At 42.1% G+C, this 17,661-nt stretch overlaps 1 protein-coding gene across 10 annotated transcripts in view; it reads left to right on the top strand.

The window, feature by feature from the left end:
• The window catches only part of FAT3 (FAT atypical cadherin 3), a 420,625-nt gene extending 413,881 nt beyond the window's left edge, over positions 1–6,744 (top strand). For 9 of the 10 annotated variants that reach the window (XM_066989896.1, XM_066989902.1, XM_066989899.1 and 6 more), the window contains one exon: positions 173–6,744. In XM_066989896.1, the coding sequence (XP_066845997.1) occupies positions 173–792 (620 nt within the window). In that variant the 3' untranslated portion in view covers positions 793–6,744. The remainder of the gene's footprint in view (positions 1–172) is intronic. The other variant, XM_066989903.1, reaches the window with a different exon arrangement.
• The last annotated feature ends 10,917 nt before the right edge of the window (positions 6,745–17,661 follow it).

Raw genomic sequence — 17,661 nt, 5'->3', positions numbered from 1 at the left:
CGCTCTGGTCAGAGCATGGCTGACCTGCAGCGATGGCCTGTGGCGCATGCTGTGATTTAAACGTGCTGTGAGGATTGAGAGTTTGCTCTTTAGCAAACTCCAGTGCATGCTGGACACCCCCTTGCCATTAGTGTCCTCATCCTAACAGCTCTGGTTCTCTTTCCCGTTGCAGCGTATCATTGGGATACCTCTGACTGGATGCCAAGCGCTCGTTTATCCGACATCGAAGAAGTGCCCAATTTTGAGACGGCAGATGGAGGCTCGGCTCACCATGGCAGCACCAGAGAGCTGGAAACAGATTACTACCTTGGTGGCTACGACATCGACAGCGACTACCCTCCCCCTCATGAAGAGGAGTTCATGAGCCAGGACCAGTTACCACCTCCTCTTCCAGAGGATTATCCAGACCAATATGAAACCCTTCCGCCCTCGCAGCCGGTCTCAATGGCAAGTACGCTCAGCCCCGACTGTAGGCGACGGCCGCACTTCCACCCCAGCCAATACCTCCCTCCTCACCAGTTCCCCCATGAGACAGACACTGCAGGGGCTCAGACTGGGAACGAATTTAGTACTTTTGCTGTTGGCCCAAGCCAGAACACAGAAAACGTTAGTGCAGGTAAGATGCCCTTATCCTTGCACAACTCCCTAGATGCCTCCTCTTCTGACGTCTCAGCCAGCTGCGGCTTTGATGACTCTGAAGTAGCCATGAGTGACTATGAAAGCGTGGAGGAACTCAACCTAGAAAATGTTCACATTCCATTTGTGGAGACCCAGCATCAGACACAAGTGTAAAGGAAGCTCCATTCTTCTTCTTCTTCTTCTTCTGTTTTTTCTTTTTTTTTTTTTTTTGTCATTTGGTCCAATTAATAGTATAAATATTGAGAAGAAATTTTGCTGAAGGTGTATCTATATATATTGGGCAATGCAAAAATACAGTATAACCCATTATTAACTTGTTCAGAAATGATACTGTATGTGCAGACACGAAGAGACCAATTGCGTTAAGTATTACACATCACAAAATTGTTACAGACAATCTGGAGAGTATGTACCTTCTATTTATTACCAAGAGTAAAACTGAGCATTTGAGGAAGGGGGAAACGATCTCATTGCTAAATAAATTCCTTCTCTCCCTCCCACCATCACCCAGGGTTGGGGTTTGTGGTTTTTTTTGGTATTGTATTATTAAAAGTGTTACAGTGTTATGATCTCCCTACAGTATTAAAGAACTGGTATGGATCATTCCAAGATGCAATATTGCATGAAATATTATGTGAGCAAAAGAGTGAAAGCAATTGATTGCTGAGGCTGCTATGTACAACATGTCAGATGGCTTAAAAATCAGCATTTACAAATTGATGTATCAAAGGCAAGCTACCAGTCATTTGTCCATAAATATTTATCTACCCTTTTGTTTGTTACATAGCATTTCATTCTACTTTGTGTACATATAGCACAACATATATACAACAACATATATACAGCCTATATTTACTCTAAGTTGGCCTGCTTTGGTTGCCGTGTTTTAACACCTGATGTCAGATGCGTGTGTACAACTTCACCTGTGAGAACTCTAACAATGTCAGAGTCTGGTTCAGTACCGGCCCGGTTCTGCCTCAGACGTGTACCTACAGCTTCCCTTGACTTCTGTATGCAGCATGAACATGGATCTGAAAACATCTGGCAAACCTAAGTATCTATGTAGTGTGGCTGATTTTTTTGAAATTCCTTTCTTGGGCAATCACCTCTTTAACAGCAGTCATCATGCTACAATTATTGCAGTAAAATTAGTTGCAATTAAGTTGCATAAAACATTGCTATAATCATATATAATGTTAGTTTAACATCATTTGGCAAATGTCCATCCTTAGAGTTTATGGGATGAGCTGTCAGCTGCTGTAAACTGACTCAGTCGGTGGAACTGCACGGATGGGCCAAGGCCAGAGATCTGGTTTTAGATTTTCTGTCGGATGTGTGTGTGATTTCGTAGGATTTGAGGACTTCCGAAGGTTGTTTGCAGACTTTAGGATATCATGGAATGAGGAAAACCACGGCATCAACTATGCTCTTATGCTTCCCTCATCCTCATTGGAGTAAATGACCTTTCACAGTGATTGGCCCGAGCAGCTAAGTGCAATATGGAAATACGGCATTTTCACTCAATGTATTAAAGCAGAATACATGTACCCATTGCTCAGTGCTATGAAAATGTTTCTACCACCTCATTTTATAGCATCTTTATACCTTATCAATGAATGTGAGTCTGTAGTCTGCATTACTGCTGGGGTTTCATCCATTCCTGCCATGGCATAATTCAGTCATTTTGAAAAGCTATTGAATACGTCATTGTTATTAATGAGTAGATTCATTAACAGGTTTCCTATGCTGCTTTCCATATCCTGTCTCGTGGTCAAACATGTTAACTGAATAGGTTCATCAGTTGTATTCCCGGGCATGTTCTTGACTGATTTGAGCTTCGCCCAAAATTAAGTTGTTGTCCATTTCTTGCCATACAAAAAATGTTCATTCACAGATTACCCCCAACACGAAGAAATTATTAATAGAATATAATTGAAATAATTGCAGCTTGTAACACTTTTAATAAAACGGGATTTCTAAAATTCTCAGAGTAGGTACAATATGCAGCAATTCTTCATTAGAAAACAGCTCATTTATACAGGTACATGAAAAATTGAGTGAACTTCTGGAAATACCATATACTGCACATACAAGTATTATCAAGTACTTGTCCACAAGTAGTTCCTGTCCATTGAATTTATGAATGTCACTTGGTCTTCTCAAAGTAAACATGCTTCTGTAACAGTGGTATATTCTGAATGTGCACACAGTACGTTTCAACTCCCTTTCCCTGCTATTCTCCCTGTGTTTTCAAGAAAAAAATAGTAATGGAAATTTGTATCGCGATTGCAAGGAACTGAGGGATTTGCCAATAAACCATGAAGTGGTTTGGCAAGCCTTGAGGCACAGACAGAGGATGATTTGCATAGTTCATGAAGTCTGTGTTGCAAGAAATGAGATGCAAGGATTAGATTGATGTCTCTTCAAGATTAGGTACAAATGAGTTAGAAAAGCAAAGCTGCAAGCTTAGCTGCTATGAAGCAATTTTAAAGCTGGTATGACTTTCTGAGAATGTGATAGTCTCTTAGCATCTAGTTGTAGTTTACATGGGGTTTGCTCCTACTCAGTTTTGGTGTGAGACATTTTTATCTATTATGCAATTACTTCTGTTTTAGTCCCCAGCTAGTTATGAAGTGTACTTGTCATCTTTTCTGTAGCGAAAAATCTTGAGTAAGCCTGAGACTCTGATATCAAAACTTTACTGGGACATATCAGAAGTGTCACAAGGGAGAACACCACTGGAGCCTAGCAATTGCCATACAAAAAAAGATCAATGTTTCTTACCAAGCTTGTTGCCTCAGTAATATCTTGTTGGTAGTGAATTTTACTAGTAAAATATGCATAAATACAATGTATAGTACCTTTTCTGTTTTGATGTTGTTGCCATTTCATTTCACTGAATGCCTACAAACTAAAGTGCTGTGGGGAAGGTGCCAAGGATCACCGTTCAGCCTTCTCTGTCCCACTCATTTCTATACCTCAATATCTCCTCCCCTCCAAATCAAATGAGCCTAATCTATTTTTTCCATCTCAAACAAATGCCCCTCTGTGGATATTGGTACTGATGTGGCCTTTCTGGTTTTGTTCTGGCCTTTTTGGATAGTGATAAGAACCTGAATGCAGATCTCAAGGTGAAATACCTCTTAGGGAGTAAGATTTTTGTATTAACATCCTCTTGTTAATCCATACTATTTTCTTTTTAATTACTGCTCTACGTGGACAAGCCCTAATTTTCTAAGCTGGAAGATAACAACACATGCACAACCTGATGTAAGAATTAGTGTTTACGTTATTCCATCCAACATTTAATTCTTTTTCTGCCATATGGTGATTTTTATGTTGCTGCTCCTGCCATTGCCAGCTCCCTACTTTTGTTAGAGCTGATCTGGTTGGCCTTGATCCTGCGTGTCTGTATTTCAACTCACATTCCTGTAGATGGCTCCACCACACAGTGTTTTCTTTCAGGATCTGCTGTAAGAGAGGTTTCATAGACTTAAATGCTTTGCACTATCAGTGAATTAAAACCCTTAGGATCAAGACAGTTTTTGCTTTTTGTAAAGAAGCAAACCAAGAAATAAGCAACTTTTAAAAATTCAAATACCTGCTTGTGTCAAAAATCACTGACTTTACCGAGGGGTGTGTGTCTGAGTAAAAGGATGCGTGTTCTCTGTGTTTTGGTCCAAATGCCATACACACGGAGAGCCTTTTGATAATTCTGGCAGTGGGAAGAGCCTTAAAGTGACTGACATCATAATTTACGTTGCCAATACCACATTAAGTGGCCTTGTGCAAAAGGGAAAAACAGGCTTATGTACTTTTCTGAAATATGTTGATTATTTTGCCTTTGGGTTATAAACATCCTAAAAACAAAACAAACAAAACAAACCATAGTCCCAAAGGTACCGCATGTGATTGCTATCCTGACCCAGTATCTTATAGCTGGGCACAGAGCCCAAGGTGACACAAGGAGACACAACAGCACCTCCCTCCCACAGGGCCAAATGGACAGCCCTGCTAGAAGACCACCGTAAAGTTGCCTTCCTATCGGCCACTCCTATAGAAAACAGCATAGGAGGGCAACCAGAAAGATGTAGTAGAGATTCACTGCAGTGCTGTGATTTCCACACAGTCCAGAAATTTTCCTAAAGCTTGGTGATGTCCTTGATCCTGTGCTATCCCGTGGGTTTCTTTAGCCTGTAGAGCAGCACAAAGCTGGAAGGAGCCAAAGGCTAATTGCTGCCTCTGTTTTCCTGATAGAAGAAAACTCTGTGCTCCAGCACGGGCTCTACCCCTCTGCATGTCCCACAGGCAAGTTAGATTTAGGTCTTTGGTATTTTTCTTCTCTTTTCTAAATTCTCTAGTATAGTCCGAACTAGTGCTGGCCTTGGTGTATTGGTGCCCTCTTCAGTGAGAAACTCAGCCTGGACACAGCACGGTGAGGCAATGCACAATGCCGAAACACTGGTTATTAGGGGGGGCAGCAGCCTGTTGTCTCTGAGAGCCAGACAGGTGGTAATCTTCAAGAATATGACATGAAAATTGTTGCTGTTGGCTCAATTTAACATCCATTGTAAAGAAACATATGGGCAGGACAGGAAAAATGGTTAAAAATATGGCTGTACTCCTCATCAAGCTCCTGTTTGAAAAGCTAAAGGAATGCTATAGTGCATCCTTATAGCTGGTAATAACTGCATACACAGGAGAATTGAAGATGCCCTGGACCAGTTCTGCTACACTTCATTCGGAAAGGTTGCATGCTTAATAATGGAGAAAAAAAAAAAAAAAAGCAATTTAAAGCCAGTAGTGAAAGTACATTTATGCTTGGTTGGTATTTTGGGGGATCTATTAACTGAATAATAATGGATATTTCATATGTTTCCAAAGAGAGAGCTACATCTTAAAGTTCATCTTCTGATCATTTACCATCATTTGCCATGCAGTAAAACTGTGCTTTTTGCATCTCTGTCCCTCTCCATACACTAAACTGTGAATAGAGCCTTAGAAATTTAGAGTATTGCCCATTATCCATGGCCTTTAGCCTGTGTTTCATAAACTTGACATTTAACATCTCCATGACCAGAAGGAGCATTCAGTTAGTAAATCAGCTGCATCGTCACAGGGATGGATGGATGGGGAGGAAATGAAATTAAATTCATTTCATTATGTAATAATGAAAAGCAATAACTACAAGTATGTCGTATTACACAAAGGCCATAAGTAATCTTTACCAGTGTTAAGAGTGCACTTGAACTGTATTGTGGAAAGAGATTGGAGCCCTCAGAACTGTAGCATTCTTCTGTCGTAGGAGTACCTGAATCGCTGTTATTTAACAATGCAATGAGCCCATGCTGCCGCTTTTCAGGAAGTGACAAAGATATTTAGGAATGAAAGCAGTTCTCTTTAAAGCACTGTATCGGAAAAGATTGTCTTGTAAATTTTACCTGTCGCAAGCAGGCTGGTTTGTAAAAGATGTATGTTTTGGTGTTTAAAAAGAAGTTTATAAAATAATGTATATAATGGTTTCAAATTACCAGGCTTTTGTAGATATTTGATGCCAATCAGGTCGCTTTAATTTTCTTTTTGTTTGTCTGTTTGTTTGGTATAATTCTAAAGGGTCATCAAAGTTGGTTTAAACTTTTAAGGTAACAGCAAAAAAAAGTTTTAGATTTGAAAACTGGTACTTTTTAATCATTTCAAAATGTACTGTAACTTTTCTTTTGGTTCTGCTCTTTTTGTTTAACTTTTTCTGTTTTTAAGAAGATGTTTTTTATTGACTTTTTTTAAATGAATGTGTTTTGCACAAAAAAAAAAAAACAACCCTAGAGATATGAGTTTTATGCCATTTCAAGTAGTTATTAAGAGATGTCATATCTCCAGTGACAACAGATTAAACCTTATGCAAAAGGGAAGGTTTATCACTTTGAGTGGGTATAGTCCCTCATCCGAAAACTAATTGTTCCTTCATAATTGCTGTTGGCAGTATTGTCTTGTGTTCTTTTGCTATAAAAACAAAACAAAACAAAAAAGTGTACAGGTTTGTAACTGCCAAAATTTGCTAAAGTTGATGGTTAAAACAAGTTTTCCAAGTAAACAAAAAGAAAAGCCCAGCTGTGTTGATTATTTCTTGGTTTTTCTCCTACTTTCAAAGGAGGGAACAAGATAAGACATCAATTCTGCAAGGAATGTAGCATTTCATGACCTCACTGTGTGCAGTCTTGCACAAAATGCTACTTTTTTGGACTCTTCAAATTCATTTCATTATTACATGGCAATTCTTCCATAGGGGGCCCTGCTCACACTGCAGAGCTCTTGCCAAGAGTTGCTTGGCTGGTGTGTGGACACTAATGTGGTTACCTAATTAAAATCACAACCTTAAATGATGCAAAGGGTATCAACACATCATGTAGCCATCTAGGCATTGAGCTCCATCAACTGAGCCAAGTTCAGGGGCAATTCAGCTGTTCTGGGTTAGCTGCTTAGCAGGGGAATGAGGGATGGGTGCTCGGAGGTGGTGTGTAAAGCAGCAGCCTGCTCTGCAGTGGAGAAGGACAGGTTTGCTTCCTGCCATGGGCATCTCTGTCCTCCAGCATCATGGCACCAGCAGCTGGGACCAGCTGGGACAAATTCAGGTAGGAAATCTCAGGTATATACACACTGCCCCAGACAGAGCCCTTATTGTGCTAGGCACAATACCCAGTCTGCTGTGGGGTTGCATTCAGGGATGAACTCCATCTACGTCTCCTTGAACACGTCTGATCCACCCCACAGCCCAGTGCAGAAAGAAGAGACGTTCCCTCCAGGGCTCTTTGAGTGCCCTGCCATGATGCAGCCAGGAGCACGCCTTGCACTACCAAGGAGGAGGGATGCTGCTTGCAGTGTGGTATCCCATTAAAACGTGAGACTCAGAGCAGTGTTTTAACTAAGCCCACCAGCCAAGGCACAAATACCCCTTTTCAACATTCCTGAAACAGGACTTAAACTGTGGAAAGGCAGAATACCAAGTCAACATTAAAAGTCTCTCTTCCCCTGAGAATAACAAGATTTTTCCAAGAATGGACAAGTAAGCCAGTTTCCTATTTATTTCCCTGTTTTTATATTCCCTGCTCGTAGAGGAGCTGTTCTGCTTTCCTACATTTCCCAGCAGATTTTGACTCAACCTCAGTGAAACATTCAGGGCAGTGGAAGTAGTGACAGAGGTCAGCGAAGCTCGCTGGCATAGTGAGATGGAGCAGAGAAGTGGACAGGGAAGACTAGTTTGGAGAACATTCAGGATGAAACGACTTAAAATTCCTGCCTCAATTTAATGTCCAGAGCTAGAGGACGACATCAGTGTTTCTTTTAGGATGGAAAAGATGAGAACTGAGATGGCAAAGAGGTCAAAGCTCACGCAAGTGTCCTGTCAAAAAGGAATTGCCACCACTGGCTGTCCCCTTAACTCGCGCCAACAACACACTATTTCTTCCTGCCATTTGTTATAGTAACAGGTTGTGCAAACTTGCAGCATATCCAGGTGAACATGGTGCAAACCAGCTTCCCCCACTAACACAGCCAGTGCTGCCAGCGAATAAAATGTCACCCAGCAGCAGAAGTGGTGTCTAAATGTTAGGAGGTAAAATCTAATGGGAAAAAAATGGAAAGAAGCAGGTGCTAAAAACACAGCTCTGGTGATTTCAGTGGACCCAGAGTTTTATCAGAAGAATCTTCTCTTTTATTTCCACAGAAATATCTGTAATGCAAAACAGCATGGAAAGCAGGGCTGGCATTTCCAGCCCTTCAGAAACAATTAGGAGTTGCCACAGTTCTCTAGGGATCGCTCATCTGGAAATGAAGAGGAGAGTCCTTCCTATCTGCAAACTTACCGAGCATCTCAATTTTCAGATCAAAGACCTTTCCCTGCTGGTAACATCCTTTCTGCTTCCCCTTCTCATGCTGCTTGCCCCCAGTCTTATCACTCAATGGGAAAAAGTCAGTGCAATGACTTTGACTTTCTCTCGAGTTCAGAGAAAGCAATTTAGAAGCCCCCTGCCTCTTTTCAGCCGGCAATCATATATTACAGGGAAGAAAGCCTTTTCCAAAGGGCACACCAGCCTGCTGGAGGAAAGGCTCCTGGCTGTAGAAACATACCCGGTTCCATGCAAGAGGAGGCAAGGAAAATGTAACAGCAGTTTTTTTTCTCTTTTAGTTTAATTCTTTCAGGTGTATGTTCTCCCTAGAATACCTCTCTGCAGCACACCTCGCCTGAGCTCCCGCCAGAGCCGAAGGACAGCAGCAGGCACCTCCTGCAGGAGATGTGCTCTGGTGCAAGCCATGGTAAATCCACTGAGCTCTGTGGACACAACTGCTCTGAAGCTGTTGCCTAAGGAAGAGAAAAACTACAAAGAAGCCGCACAGAAGCTGATTCCCACTGTCCCACTTGGCTGTTTCTTGGCTTGCTCAGACATGTCATGAATTGCTCTCAAGGGAATAAATGCTGCTGTAAACTGGCCAAGCAGAGAAAGCAGTTGCCTGCCACTGCCTATTGATCAGTTACATGGGAGTGTTTGCAGGGACACTTGTGTGGACAATAACAAAGAGAAAAAGAGAACAAACTTCTTTTATTCAAGTCACTTTAAGTGATTTATTTAAAATATATATATACATATAGAAGATTATATAAATTAATTAAACACAAAGTTATAAGGTGATCATGTCTTTAAAAAAAAAAAAAAGGATTCGAGTAGCACTAGTAATTCAACCTTACTACAGACGAAAGGTGACATGCTGATTTTATTAAGTCCATTAGGTCACTCCTGTTGTCTTCAGCGTGCCTCTGACTTCACTGGGTCTCCCTGAGAATGGGATGTTTGCAACACGGAGAAGAGAAGCAGGAAGGATTTCTCCTGGAAATTGTTTGTTAGGGAAATTGAAATACCCTTGTTCAAGGTAGATGTGAACTGACAGGTTGCAAGGAGACCAAGTGCCTGCCATTCCCCATCCCTCTTTGAGCAAAGCAAGGCTAACAGTTTCTGTGCATCTTTTGGTCAAAGACTAATACCCAGAGCACAAGGGCTTGCTGCCTTCAGGTTTTCCAGCAAAAAACCTGTGCCTTGTGTTTCCTTCCCCACAAAGAACAAATGCAGTCATAGGGTGAGGGTTCCTCGCATATCTCCGGTGTTGACATTTCCGTTTGAGCCAGCCATCCTTGGCTTCTTTACATTCAGTGAAGGGATCTAGGCACTTCAGGATGCAAAGTCATCTAATCCTTTGTTAATGTCTACTTTAGAAGGACAACTGCTGAGAAGAGCTCATGTGTCTTCAGCGGCAGTTAAGGATTCCAGATGACAGCCTCAGCCACGAACTTCTATCTTGTATCCTATGGATTCCACATTCAGTGCATGTTTTGCGTTTGGGAATTGTTCATGTAAATTGTTTTAAGCATCTTTACTCATATGAGTGAGAGAGATTAGCAAACCAGACAGAGGCCAGGAGAGCCATTGAAATGGTTGGGGCATATGACATATGGGGAAAATTTAAGGGACCCAACTTATTTGGTTCTGTGATTCTATTTCTGTGCTTTCTGTCCTAAGAAATGTTTTCTATTCAGCTGAAATCCATCTGTTGCCATGTATAAAAGTTATTTGCCTTTTATGAATTACAGTAAACCTAAATCTTATTTAGTAGGTCCTCAGGAAAAAATACCTTTATTATCTCTGCTTACTGTTCAGTTCTAATAGTACTAATTGATGCAAACCTCAAAATCACATTACTCTATGAAATATGTATATATATTCCTAAAGAAAGAAGACAAAGATCTGATTAAGATCTAGTTGCAAAGTTTCTGCTAACAGATGCTGTCTTAATATTGTCCCTATTGAATACATCCACACATAGCCTGATGTAGCCAACAATACTCGAGCTGAACACCAGTACACCTGGGCAGTCAGGGAAACCCACTTAGGGCACAGGATTTATTAGGTTAACCAGTAGCCCACTTTTTCCTCCCTCCCTCTTTAATAAAACTGGAAGCCTTTAGGAATATTGCTTTTTCCAGAGGCCTACAGCTGTGAACCATGCAGTATGGGCTCCTGGACAGACATTCACTACAGCAATCTCATCCTCCTAGAGCAGGAAAAAAGCTGGAGCTCCTCCACCTATGAGGAAAAGCATCTGCACAAACTGGTGAGTTCATCTGCACAAACAGAGCTGGTGCTGATATTTACATAAGAAGCAGTGGAGATCCTGGATCAGGAAGTCCTAGATCAGCACACTAGGTCCTGATCTACGAAGAATCTAAGTCAAAACAGCAAGGCTGGAGGCATCCAAGCTTTTTTTTCAGGACAAGCTAAAGACTGTGCTCTTTATCCTTTCTGTGAACATCCATTAGCTAAAATGGGTGAGCTCTGCTATGGCAAGAGGATGCGAGCTTACTCTGTCCTTCCAAAGATGAAGGATTTATTAAGAAAACAGCAGGACCACATCCAGAAGTACCAGGAGGACTGCAGTGCTGTGAGATCTCATGTAAATACAATACTGTAATATTGCTAAGTGCCAAGCTTCATCTGTGTTATAAAGACCTCTCATTTTGGAAAGTGGCATCGTTTTTTCCCTGGGCCAGAGGTGAGGATATTTACATTTCTTTGATTCTCGTTAGTCAGTAATAAATCAGAGCCATGTCACTAAAATAAATAAATAAATAAATAAAAGCCTTGTGAGTGATAGCAAACTGAAATAACTTAAATAACTTGAGAAGAACATAATCATTTGATTTTAAAAGTACTTGAAGGCCTGCTCAGCCAGAGTGTTGGATACTGCCATTTGATCACCTTCTTCAAAAGAAGCTTGGTGACCGCAGTACAGCCTCCTCCCACCATCAGTCAGGTTATTCCCTCAGGCTGCCTGTAGCTGGGTGCAGGCCAGCACTCCCCAGGTAAGAGTCTGGAGTACACAGAGACCTGAATTGCTTCAGATGGTGATACTAAGGAGGTTGGTGCTTGTAAAGCAGCCTCTACTTAGAGAATTTTGCTTAATTTAATTCACTGCCAATTAACACAAAATTTGGTTACTCATTTGGGTAGCAAGGAAAAAAAAAAAAAAAAAGAGAGAAAAACATAACCAAATAAACAAAATGCTAGGGAACCATTTCTCTCACAAGCTACAGTCCCCAGGCATGTCCTTACCCCAGTGTGGGTGGCCCATGACCTTAGTCCCCCCGAGGTTCCTTCTCTGGCATGGAGTGCCTCTTTCCAAGAGCATCCCCAGCCATGTCCCCAGCAATGCCTCCATCCACGTGTCTCCTCATGCATCTCTTCCCATGTTGCTTGACCCTTGCAGCTAACACTTTTCCTTAAATATCTTTGAGCACAAAGTGTGGGCAGCCAGTATGTTGCTTGCATCATTTTGGGGGCTGGATAGAACCAGCTGTGTCCAGCAGGGGACAGTCCCTGACCTCCTCCCACACAGGTCACCCCCAAACCTCCATGCTACCAGAACCCCGCAATTTATGATCAACACGGTGCCCTTATTGCCTTGTGTGCTCTCTTGATTCCCTAGTCACTGTCCCAGCTGCATGGATAAACTTTAGTTCTTGCTTTTTACTCTTTCCCCTGAGATCCTCTATTTTCTACCTTCCACCATGATAAGAAAGCTTCCCATTATCTTCTGCAACAATTGCCATATATTGCCTTAAATATAGGCAGGCCAGGCTAAGAGCTGAGACATTTGCCACAGCTTGCCTCAGCTTTTACAGCCCTACAGGGTGCTGTGCTGCCTCTGAGCAAAGCTTCCGAGCCCTCACTACTCTGGTGAGTAACCTGGTACCTCCGGTATCAACATCTCTTTCCTTCAGGCTGGTGTCGTCTTTGCTAGCACTGTAAGTATCTCTTCCTTGAGAACTGCAAGCTCAATAGCTGCCTAAATTTATTTCAATTCAGAAGTTATACCAAACACCCTTACTGTTGAGAAGACAGTAGAATGAACCTTCAAAATGCATAGACCCTTTGAGAGCAGACTGCAGACCTGTGCAGAGTCACAGAGTCTGGTTATCGTTGCACTGTATGTTTCAACATAAAGGAAGAGAAGTAAACTCAATGCCCTTTGACTGTCTTGTCCTCAAGGACTCACTCTTGGTCTAGAGTCATTTACTTGACTAGTTTGCCATGAACTATAGTGGGAGTTTAGGCACCTGGGTGACTCACAGACACCTACGTTTGGATTAACATTATGGTGCAACTCAGCTGCTTACTCCAGTGTCATTTCAGATGACAGCTCTCTCACCTAGTCTCTGGTATAGAAGGACAGACATTTACAGATTCTGTGCTTGCCAGTCACGTGCACGTGTCTCAGGCTTAGATGAGTGCGTGCTCAGTTGCCTGTATTTAGGCAACTGATTCAGCCCAACTCCTTAAAAATCTTCTTTCCCAGATCCCTCCTACTCCTCTCCTGCTGAAAGGAGAATTGAGTGGCAGTCTGTTCAAATGGCAGTGCTGCTGGGCTGCAGGTGCACAGTATTAAAGACCACAATCATCTTTTTGCTTTCCTTCTTCTCATCAATATCCATAATTCACATGAACTCAGGCAGTAATCTTAGTCCAGCCAGAAAGCACTGACCATGGCTCTGTTCATCCAGTCGTGTGGCTGAGCTCCACACCCTACGGCACACATTCCCTGCCCTGTGTGTGTGTAGAGTTGCTGTGTTGCCCCTTAGTATAAGTTTTGAAGATATGGCCAGTAGGCATTAGGCTTCTGTGAAGTTCAGTCACTAAATAGCAGCTAATGTGGGCAAAGCTGGAACTCAGCATGATTGAGGTCTCAACTAAAAGAAAATAGAAGGGCAGATATGCACAGCATTTAGAGCTGAATCAGACCACAAAGTCTGGCATAACTGGGTGAAAACGTTATAAGAAAAACAAAGTTACTGAAGTAACATAACTTAAATATCAGACTGGTAGTGTTAAATCTGTGGATCATCATCATCCAGCACACAAGTTTCCACAAGAACAGAGAAGAGGTGCATTCTTATCCCAGTCCTACTGATACAAAAATTATCTGGAAAGGTATAAAGTCTTTGCTTGTCTAATTTATGGTGCAATGACACAGAACTATTGTTTGAACGGTAAATGATTATGGAAACCGGTTGAATATACAGAGAAGGCTGGAGCATATGGCAAGCCAGAACCTTTTGAGAAGGATGCACTTTTTTAATACATGCAATCATATATCTCAGAGAAGTGAGCATACATCTCTTTCACAAGGTGAAGGAAGTGTGGCTTGGTACTGTGTCCCAGTAAACAGTACTCAGAAGTAGTATAGTAGATAATCCTTGTATAAGTGTTTTAACTGTGATGGTAGGACCTTGATGTGTGGCTGAGAGGCAATCTTTGGCTGCATATTTGGAAATACCAAATGGTAATAGGTACATAATATTTCCATCTTCACTATGACTCATTCAAATCCTCACAGTTCAAAAAGGGATGCTGGGAAGTTGCAAAGCATTCAGAAAAGCAACAGGATGAGAGTTGTGATCCAAACTTCACAGTGACAAAATAAAAGTTTGGGATCTCTATTTATTTAGTATCAAAAGATGGCTAAAAATAACTACAGGGGGAAAAAAAAGAAAAAGAAACAAAAAAAAAGAAAAAAAAATCCTATTTCAGATTAGATCTACAGCAAAGGCAGAGAATTAACATCTAGAAATCACTCACATAGAGCTTGGATTAAGTGTCCATCACTGGACATCTTTAGATCACTCTGATCTTCAGCCTGTCTGATCTTGAACCATTCTGCATCTGTCCCTCTGGTGGAAAAGCTGTGGTTCAGCTAATAGTTAAAGAAATGACAGATCACCCAGGAAACTTGTTTAGTCTGTGGTACACAGAAAGCCAGCCAATGTGGTCAAAACTAATTCCTCCCATTGCTAATAAATAAATTTAATAAATACACACATACATATATAAATAAATGATCAATTCACGTAGAAAGGAAACGAAAAGCGTGTGAAATACAGGATCCACCTGGCACCTGGCCAGAGGAACCCCAGGGCCTGTATCTGCCTTGCAGAGCCCCCTGCAGTGCTCCTGCCCTGCCCTGGCATGTGCCTGAGCAGCCGGAGCTGCTGCAGCCCTGAACTTCGCTTGCAGCCATTGAGGGACAGGGAGTTGATTTATGAGCACTAATTTGTCACTTGCAATATTTCTTTCTTATTGCCTCTCCCCCTTTTTTTTTCCCTGTGTAAAATGATATTTTTAATCCAGCAGGGATGTTTCATCATATTGCCTGTAATACGAAGAGCAGAAGACTTCAGCAACACTACTCCAAAACACCTTCTGAGGGGATTTAGCATTTGCAAATGAATCACTCATCATGCACTCTGTAGGAAGAAATAAATTCTCCTGTAAATTGCCAGGGAAGGTCTTTTTTTCTTTGTCCTTTATTTTCTCTCTTGTTTGCTCTGGTTTTTGAGCCAGAGAGTTTTTTGACATTAGATCACTGCCTTGACGTGGTTTCTTCACAGGAGACTCATTTCAGGGGGCACCGGAGTTTACCGTGTGGGGGGAGAATTACTCATCACTTACAGGAACTAAGGAAGAAAGGAAAACTTCAGATTGTCCAAAGCACTCAGTAGAAGCTCTGACTGAATGCTTTAGGTAACAAAAAGGGCCCTGACATGTTCCCACACGTAGACAGATAAGGAAGGATCACAGCTACACCCTTGGAGGTATAGAAGACAATAGAGTTGGGGCTTTCAGCTAGGTCCTCAAATTAGAATATGTGTCGGAGTGACAGGACAATGACATCTTGAGATTTTTTATAGGGAAAGCTGTTGTGTCAGGTGTTACTGCTGCATCCCACAGAACTATTGTGCTCTGTACGTGCTCACAAAGACACTGCCAGTCTAATTTTCCTCATTAGCAGGAGCCAGTTACTGAGTTTTGCACTTTTGAATCAAGTCAGATACATATTTCTCACTGAATTTCAGGGTTATGCCTCGCTGAAAAACTCAATGTCAGCATGGGTTTTTAGGATTTGGAAGAAGATCAACTACCCATTTAGCACATATGAGTGGATAAGCACTTGAAGGCTTGCAAGTAAGCAATGCAGTTACCCATCCAGATTCCATGATGGCCCTAGGGAAATTCAACAAAATCCAAGTCATTTATTTCAAGTGATGGCTACATAATTGACTGTAACCAAGTCAAAGTGCTTTAAAAATTTACCATGTCTTGGCTCACCTAACCATCTTTCAGCATGTTGCTATCAGCTCCCAGACTCATGTCCCTTCCAGACATGAAGTAATGCACAATGATGTAAAACTCTCATGAATGTGCTGTCAAATACCTGATATGTGATAGGCAGCACTGAAATAATATACACGGACTCATCTCAAAGGTTACTTAGTCCCAACAATGTCTCCCACCAATCTCTGTTCTATCAGCGAGCTCCATCAGTGGAAACCAAAAGCATCCTTCCCCATACTAGGGCCCTTCTAAATTCTCCTCCACATCACAGAATAACATCAAAGGCTGAAAATGGGGAAACTGTACACCTAAACCCTCTTTCCTCATTTGCCAGGAAAGATGCAAAACATTGAGCTGTGCTTATGTCTTTCTCTGCCATATTTTCCTGCCCTCCTGCCCAGAGCATTGAGCAACCTGACAGGCAAACAGCAAATCTCCACCCTGCAAGGCAAAAGCTGTCCATTCTGTCCAGTCCTAAGACACCTCCATGCTTACTTGGGTCTTTTGTTTGTTCCCACCTCAGTATGCTTTTCTCCTTTTTCCTGAAAGGTTGGACCTTGCACCAGTCCCTAGCTGAATTCTTGTCTCCTTTTTAACCTTTGCTTTCCTGTTTGGTTGAAGAAGCAGAGAATATATAAACGATGTGGAATGAGATGACGGGAAAGAATAGCCCAGGGAAATCACACTGAGACTGAATGAAAAGGCTGCTTTAACTGAGATAAGGTTCAGGGAGGAGACAATAGTCAAGCTGAAGAAGCATTTTTCTCTGTAGCATCTTGGGTGGTTGAAGATTCTGGTCCTGACCCGAGACAGTCATGGCAGTGGGGCTGCTATATATAACCCACAGCAGTGATGCTGGCATTGGTGTGGGCCCAGTGCACAAATGCAAGGCAGCTCACCAGCTAACAACTCGCAGGTGCCCTTTCCTTCCCATTCTTCTGTTGCTCACGCCCCGGGGATTATTCTTGTCCTCAGGTTGGGTTCATGGTGTCAGCTGTATCACGGCTTTCTGGCAGAGCAGGACGCTGCAGGATCCCAGGACACCTGCTTTTGTCCTACAAACTGTTTTCAAAGCTAAGCTTCTTTGATGGTCTCGGCACTGCGAGGAGCCAGTTGCCTGGGAGCCGCTGTTCAGGACACGATAAGATGGTGCTGTCAGGAGCCAGCATGCCTGTGGTGGCTGTGATAAGCAGAGGTATTCCTCCTCCCTATGCTCTTTCCATCTGAGGAGATTGCATGGTTTGTTATTCTAGGTGTATATATTTCATCGCTTCTTAAAGTGCGTAGTGGTGACACCTCTGCCGTGCAAAAGCACTGCAGGGTAAGCTTGGTAGCTCTGTAGTGGAGCTGGTCATGAAACTACCTCTGGGCACAGTCTCATTTAATCTTTCTGTCTTTCGCCCTCTCTCAGTTCCTGAGTGCAACATAAAAACTTTGCTCCTCAAAGTTCTTTTCATGTGATTTTCTTCTTTCTCTAAAAGCAAATTAAAGGGGATAAAACACCGTTCTCTGCCCACATAAAATTGCACCATGCCGAAGTGCAACATTATCAGTAAGTAGGCAGCGTTTAAAACCATAATTTGTGAATCAGGCCAGAATGCAACTGAGTAACACATTTGAGAAAAGATGCATGGCAGAAACATTTGTGCATGGCCATAACAGAAATGCAGGAAAGTGGATGCCAGGCCACAGTGGAGTTTATAGCTGTATCAGCAGTGATTTCCCCTAGCCTAAAACCCACAAACATTTCATCTATTTAGGCTTTATATTTTCATTCAGTTAAAATGGACAATTTGTGAGATCCCTTATT

The sequence above is a fragment of the Anser cygnoides genome, chromosome 1, assembly GCF_040182565.1.
Source record: "Anser cygnoides isolate HZ-2024a breed goose chromosome 1, Taihu_goose_T2T_genome, whole genome shotgun sequence".
NCBI lineage: Eukaryota > Metazoa > Chordata > Aves > Anseriformes > Anatidae > Anser > Anser cygnoides.
The sequence above is the reverse complement of the archived record's forward strand: the minus strand, read 5'-3'. Positions and strand labels throughout refer to the sequence as shown.